The sequence below is a fragment of the Trichoderma harzianum genome (genome assembly GCF_003025095.1).
Source record: "Trichoderma harzianum CBS 226.95 unplaced genomic scaffold M431scaffold_110, whole genome shotgun sequence".
In the NCBI taxonomy this organism is placed as follows: Eukaryota; Fungi; Ascomycota; class Sordariomycetes; order Hypocreales; family Hypocreaceae; genus Trichoderma; species Trichoderma harzianum.
Window position 1 is genome coordinate 1 of NW_020209358.1, and position 6,995 is coordinate 6,995.

The window sequence follows — 6,995 nt, forward strand, 5'->3', positions numbered from 1 at the left end:
ATGAAGTGAACTTATATATCCAGTCGTGTATTCTGGAGTCGAGTGGAATCGCTCATGATCTTAATTGATTCGTTCCTGCGTCGATTGGAATTGACGTTGATTCCCGTCGACCGCTTCCTGATTGGCTGCGCGGCCCGACGTTAATCCGGGAGTGCCTACCCTGTAGGCCCCTTGTTGCGACCATAAGAGCTGGGTTGTGACACGATTCTCCCCCTCCTGTTGGTCTTGTCCCCAAGACCAGGTGATCTAGCATATAAGTATCTACACCTCCTACTTGTAGGTGTTCTTCTTGTTCTGTTACCTGTTCGTCGCCAAAATGACTTTCCGCGTTTAAAAATCTGCTGACTTAGCTAATATAAAAGGAAAGAAGAAGAAACTTAACAGGAGTGTGGCACTTGCTGCTTTTATATTATTGCAATCCGTCGAGATGAAACCCTGCTTCTATTGCGAAAAGAAGGGATCCCAGTGTTTAGCTTCCGAGGTTGACTTGAGTCGCTGCTTGAAGTGTGTTGAGGATTACAAATCTCATTGTGAGGCGTTTCTCACACCTTAATAATTATTACGTATTTCCCATCGGTGCGACCAGCTCGACAGTGAGGTCGAAGCCGTCGAAGAGGAAATCGCGAATCTTATGGCTAAAGTTGTTCGTCTTCGGAAACAACGTAAGGAATGGTCTAAAAAGGCGGCGCGTGCGGTGTCCCGGGGTATCGACAATTTGGCGGAGCTGGAGCAGTTGGAGCAGAAGGAGCGTGAGGCGGAGGCCGCTCTTCAGGCTGCTATAACGCAGTCGGCAGAGGGTTCTTCCGAGGTCGTCCCTGCTTCTTTGGAATCAGTGGATTATTTGGGGATGTTGTCGATGGATCCTGAGCTGGCACGATCCCTAGGCTTTGATGGAGTTTTTCCACCAGCGCCATTGAGTTCTTAAGATGCTTAATAGGTTCCCATGTTTCTTCTTTTTCTTCCCCTTTTTCCCATTGTACCCTATAGCGTCGTTTGCCGTCTTCTCCTGTTTTTATTGCATCGATGTCTTTTACCTTATATTCTTCTTCTTCTCCTTCGACGATAATTTCGTCCTGGATGAATCTTCCAGTTTCTTCGTCGATTTGTGCTTTTTCTAGCAGGGAGATGTGAAATATTGGATGCATATGTTTTCCTTGTTTTTCCTGTCGTTCTGGAAGTTCAAGTTCATAGTTTACTTCTCCGATTTTTCTTAAAATTTTATAAAGTCTAAGTTTCTTGAAATCGAGTTTGTCGCTTAGCCTGTTTGTTTTAATGTTTGCTTGCTTGTTTCCTCGTGTGTGTCGGTGGAGCCAGACCATGTCCCCTTCCTGAAGGGTTGGTCCTCTAATCCTGTTTTTGTCTGCGTATTTGATCATCCTTTGTCGGACGAATTCAAGTTGTCGTCGCAGTTCGTCGTGTAATTCGATTATGTCTTCTGCCTTGATTATGGCTTTTTCGACATCTTCCCCTTGCCTTGGCGGTCGGTAGGCTTCGGGTTCGAATCCATAGTTTAGGAAGAACGGTAATTTCCCAGTTGATTCTGATTCCGTGCTGTTGTAAGCGAGTTGTGCGACGGGGAGGAGTTCTACCCAGTCGTTTTGCTTGAAATTGATGTAATAGCGTAGATAGGTCTTAATTATTTGGTTGATCCTTTCCGTCTGTCCGTCTGTCTGTGGGTGGTAGGCTGTGCTGGCCTTGTGATTCGTTCCTAATCTGGCTGTGAGTGCTTTCCAGAATTTGGATACGAATGTGTTTCCTCTGTCGGAGATCATGTCCCCCGGCAGTCCATGGTTGCTTGTGACGTATCTTATTATTATATAAGCTAATTCTTCTGCATTGCTGGCTTCCTTGAATGGTATGAAGTAGGCTATTTTCGTAAGTCTGTCGACTACTACGAAGATGCTGTCGTAGAGTACCCTTGTGACTGGTTCTTTTGAAGAAGGTAGTTTGGTGATTAGGTTAAATAAGATCGATTCCCATGGTCGCTGTGGTATAGGTAGTGGTTGTAGCTGTCCGTAGGGTTTATGCTTGGAGCTTTTGGCTCGTCCGTATGTCATACATTCTGATATAACCTTCTGTACCTATTTCTTGATACCTTCAAATTTGAAGTATCGTGCGATTTGTTGTGTGGTTTTTCTGATTCCACGGTGTCCGTTAAGTTTGTGTGCGTGGACTGATTTCACCACTTTGCTTCGTAAGTCTTCTGGTACCTAGATGAGTCCATCTAGTGTCGGGTATCCAGTGTCCATAGAAACACCTTCTGGGTATTGTTCGTTTTCCCAGTTCTTGACGTGTTCCTTTATGTCGTCGATGATCGGGTCGTCTATCTCGATTTGGTACAAGGTGTCGATCGATCGGATGACTAGGTCTTTATACTGGTTTTTCTCCAGTATTTGTGCCTTAACTTCCGGGATTTCTTGGAAGTGGTCTGGGCGCCTGCTGAGTGCATTAGCGCGTCCGTTGTCTGATCCGCTGCAGTATTTAATAATAAGCTTAAACTCGGAGAGTCGCTTATAGTACTTGACTTGTCTGCGGGATAGTTCTTGTGTTGTCATAAAGTAAGTGATGTTCCGGTGATCCGTGAGGATTGTCACTGGAAATCGACTTCCTTTACAATAGTGTCTCCAATGCTGCTTGCTGAGCGCTTGGTATATGGCCATGAATTCTTTATCGTAGATGGGATATCTGAGTTCTAGTCTGTGTAGTTTCTTAGAGAAGTAGGCGATAGGCCTGAGTTTCTCTTTTTCGTCTGGTTGGCTGAGTACTCCTCCGATTGCATAGTCTAAGGCGTCGGTTTTGATTGTGATGGGTTTGTTTGGGTCAAACATCATGAGTACTGGTGCACTGGTGAGGGCTCGTTTGAGGCGTTTGAAGGCTGTTAGAGCGTCTTGTGTGAGTTCGAATTTGACGTCTTTCTTTGTCAAGTTCGTGAGTGGCGTGGTAATTTTTGAGAAGTCCTTGATGAAGCGTCGGTAGTAATTGGCAAGTCCTAAGAAGCTTTGTACTTGCTTGACGTTCTGTGGCGGTTCCTAATCGTTAATCGCCTTGAGTTTCTTAGGGTCTATTTGGACTCTGCCTGGGGTAATGACATGTCCTAGGAATATGACTTTCTGTGTGTAGAAGTTGCATTTCTCGGGTTCCACCAGGAGTTTGTTGTCTTAGAGTGTTTGTAGTACCTTCTTGACGTGCTCCTTGTGTTCTTCCAAGTTCTTGGAGTAGATGAGGATGTCGTTAAGGTATATAATGACAAAATGATCTACGTAGTCTCGTAGTACGTAGTTGATCATTTTCTGGAAAGATACTGGGGCGTTTGTAAGTCCGAAAGGCATTACCTAATATTCGTAAAGTCCGTATCTTGTGCGGAAGGCGGTTTTCCATTCGTCGCCTTTCTTGATTCGGATGAGGTTGTATGCTCCTTTGAGATCTAGCGAAGTGAAGATCTTGGCTCCTGTAAGCCGGTCTCTGATTTCCGGAATCAGTGGTAGTGGCGTGATATCTTTCTTGGTTATCGCGTTTAATTGTCGGTAGTCTATAATAAGTCGAAGTTTACCGTTCTTTTTGGGCACGAATATGACTGGATATCCTGCTGAGGATTTAGAAGGTCTGATGTAGCCTTTCTTCAGCTGGTCTTTAATCCATTCGTCGAGTGTCTTGAGTTCGGTGGTACTTAGGTTGTAGATTTTGTTGAATGTTGGGACTTTGTCGTCCATAAGCTTAATCTTATGATCCCATTGGCTGTGTTTTGGTAGTCCAGTGTTAAGTTCTTTATTGAAGACTGGCATATACTGGAGGTCTGTTGGTATGTTCTTTAAACGTTCTGGTGTCTGTTGGTCTCGGTGGTATAATTCCTTGACCTTTTGTATAATCGAGTTAAGAAATCTAAGCTGTTTCTTTTTTGGTTTCTTAACGTATTTGACTGTCCTCGGGAGCTTCTTTGGCTTCTCTAATTGTACTTGCTTTGTGATTTTTTGTTTTTCCGTGTGTTTTTTTGTTTCTTGGTTTAATGTAGGGGTCACCGATCCTGTCGTCGGGGATGTTATGGCATCCTGTTGATCCTCCTGATCTAGTCACAGTATGTCTCTGAAATCAATTGGTTCAGGGCGAGTTCGCTATCTCGCCTGGCCTCTGATCCAGTTAATGTCGGGGTTGCGCGATTCAAGCCAATTGTATCCTAAAAGTATATTATATCCTACAATATTTGCAATGTCGAATTTAAACGTATCCTTAATTTCACTAAACTGGATTATAAGGTGATCAGTCTTGCGGTCGATAGTTCCGTTGTTGTATATGAATTATTGTTTCTTAATGCTTGCAAGGGTGTATGGTTTCTCCTTCTTACGATGGTTTAACTATAGGCGGTTAACCAGTTGAGGCGCAATATAGCTTGTCGTGGCTCCGGAATCTATGTAGACTGTAATTGGTTCATCGTTCAACCATCCGTCTACTAGGAATTTCCGTAGTTTCTTTCCTCCTGTTATGGTGTTCAGGTTGTGGTAGGTCGCATCGTCGGCGCCGTTGTAATAATTATTGCCGTAAGGGTTAATATCGATGTCGTCTAGGTCTGAGGTGATCTATCCTGGTTCTTTGTTTCGAATGTTATAGCGTTTACACTAGGTGCATCTGGGTTTGGGTATGTGTCTGGCGGTGAGCTTGTGGTATTTCCGAAGGTTGTTCCAGTTGATTCCTCGTAATTCGTCGTTATCGCCATGTCTTGCTAGGTTGAATCCTTGTCGTTCCAGGTTGTAGGTGACGCATGCGAGGGCTCGGCGTTGGTACTGATGTTTCTTGCAACGATCTTTGTTGCAGAGCGTAAATTCTTTTTGTCCATATTCTGCAGCCCCGTGGTCCTTATGCCATTCCTGAAGTTTGATTATGGTATGTTGTTTGCATAGTAGTAGCTTGTAGTTGATAATGTTGGCTTCGTTACATTGGTCTGTGAGTAGGATGTCGTCGACGTGGTATAGGGTTGATTCTAGTGTCTTGGCTATTGGGTATTCGTCTGCGTTGGTCTTGATGTATTATCAAAACCGATTTCCGTGTAATTAGATCTGGTCGTAGGCGGTACTTAGATTAATCTGTTTAATCTGTCCCCATTGTTTAAGGAGTCTCTGTTGGTCTTTGAGTTCTTTTTGTTGTACGATTTCGTCGTAGTGTTGGTTTTCTTCGATAATACCTTGGATTCCGTATTGATCTTTGTGTTATTCCTAGTCGGCTGTGGTTATCTTATAAGGGTGATATGGTCCCTTGGGTTCGACTGATCCGCACTGGTTGCACATATGCTTCTCGAGGTCGTTGATTTCTTCCTGAGTTATTCTTTTACAAGGGTTATATTGTGTCGGAGGTGCTGTGTCTGGAAGATCCTCGTTGTACTGGTGTATGTCTTCGTTTTGTTTCTATTCTCGGAGTACCTCTTCCTTATCCTTGAATTTGTCGTTTTGTTCTTGCTCGTTGAGGCTTTGTTGAATAAGTTGTTTAACGTAGCTGAGGTCCTCCTGGGTGTCTTCTTCAAGCGTGTTCAAGGTTTGTGTACGCCCTTTGGGGTACTATCCCGATCCTTGTTTATTGCTGCGATGGGTCTGACAGTTATTATCGTAGCACGCTGAGAAGTGTAGGATGTTATGGTCTACCGAAGGTCTTATGGTATTAATAGTTCAGTTCTCCTTAGGCTCTGGGACAGGCGTGAATTTCTTATTGCTATCTTTCTTAGGGGCTCGATAATATTTCTTTACGTGTCCTTTCTTTCTATAATTATAGCATTTAACGTTCTTACGTTGTGCCTCGATGGTGCTGAGGTCTATAGGTCCTGGCTTTCTATCGTTGTATGTCGCAAGGTCCCTTTTCTTTCCCTGGTTGGCGTTATTACCGGAGTAAAGATGCTTTGGGACTGTCTTCTGGGGATTTCCCTCTCTCTTGCGTTCCTGGCGTTGCTGAAATTGTCGTTTATCGATACGAGTGGCTTTTTCCGCGAGTTTGTTAAGGGTATTAGGTTTTTTATCTCTGGAGAGTTTATCCTTGACGTCTGAGTTGAGTCCCTGGTAGTAGAGCATGCGTTGTACTTTGTTATTTAAGTTGGTCCTGGCAGCTAGGCGTATGAAAGCGGCAGTGTACTTTGCACAGGGTCCTTTTTGCTTGATTTGAAGGAGCGCATCTTCGGCTTCTTTGGACTTATTAGTTTTTCTACATAGTTTCTCGAGTTGTTTTTCGAACGTGGTGTAATTGTTGAATAAGTCGATTGTGTATTGTTTCTTAGGTGTCTTGGTTTGTTCAAAATCCCTGAGGTGTGGTTTAAACCAGTCTTTAGCGGTTTTGGACAAACAGGTTCCTGCAGTTCGAATCTTTATAACATCGTTAGCCATGGTGGTCGGAAAGTAACTGAAGTAGTTTCTTATGTCCGTGAAAAATTTCTGAATTTGCTTAGGATCTCCTTTGAATTTATCTAGCAGTGGTGGTTTAATGATTTCTTCGGGTTCCCGTTGACGTGCCGCAGGGGCTGGGTTTACCACGGGGTTTGCCACTGGTGTTCGTCCTTGAAGCGTCGTTATGGTGGTTGCTTAGGTAGCAATTGTTTGGCGTAACTAATCCACAAGTTCTTCAAGTGCCAAGAAGCGTTGTTCGGCTTCTTGCGTATTGGCTGGCGGTTGAGGGGCCATTTCGACGTCTTCAGGGGTTTCTTCGAAATTATCTTGTATTTTGATGTCGCTGTTGTCGTGATCACTTTGAGCTTCGCTCTCGTAATCAGTGTCGTTGTCTGGGACTCGGAAGCTCATCAGCTATTGAGTCCTTGGTGTCTTATTGCCCGTAGGTCCAAGGTGACCGTCCGAACAAGAGTTGTTATCGTGTGACGAACCGGGTCCTATAGGCTCTATAGGTTAACTGTTTCCAAGGGANAAACCTTAGAGTGGTTCTATGGTTTATGTTGGCGGAGGCGATCAGGTCGGTAACGGGCAATCTTATCACCAGCTAGTTAATACGAATGAGAATAGATGTCTGTGTTC

At 44.1% G+C, this 6,995-nt stretch overlaps 3 protein-coding genes and 1 pseudogene across 4 annotated transcripts; 1 reads left to right on the forward strand and 3 right to left on the reverse strand.

Moving 5' to 3' along the window:
* The first annotated feature begins 256 nt into the window (after positions 1–256).
* M431DRAFT_514439 (hypothetical protein) lies at positions 257–1,004 on the forward strand. Its single transcript, XM_024920236.1, has 2 exons — positions 257–303; positions 363–1,004. Exon 2 carries the CDS (start codon positions 632–634, stop codon positions 923–925), a length of 294 nt encoding a protein of 97 aa, XP_024766971.1. The 5' UTR covers positions 257–303; positions 363–631; the 3' UTR covers positions 926–1,004.
* Positions 1,005–1,106: 102 nt separating this feature from the next.
* M431DRAFT_53642 (hypothetical protein) lies at positions 1,107–1,277 on the reverse strand (the record flags this gene model as incomplete). Its single annotated transcript, XM_024920995.1, has 1 exon — positions 1,107–1,277. A coding segment is annotated over one exon (171 nt), but the record flags the coding sequence as incomplete, so codon positions are not given.
* A 72-nt stretch (positions 1,278–1,349) lies between these two features.
* Positions 1,350–1,601, reverse strand: M431DRAFT_44575 (hypothetical protein; the record flags this gene model as incomplete). Its single annotated transcript, XM_024915232.1, has 1 exon — positions 1,350–1,601. A coding segment is annotated over one exon (252 nt), but the record flags the coding sequence as incomplete, so codon positions are not given.
* A 3,009-nt stretch (positions 1,602–4,610) lies between these two features.
* On the reverse strand, positions 4,611–6,534 carry M431DRAFT_539824 (annotated as a pseudogene; the record flags this gene model as incomplete). Its single annotated transcript has 3 exons — positions 4,611–5,009; positions 5,409–5,543; positions 6,057–6,534. Coding segments are annotated over 3 exons (1,012 nt in total), but the record flags the coding sequence as incomplete, so codon positions are not given.
* Positions 6,535–6,995: the final 461 nt, after the last annotated feature.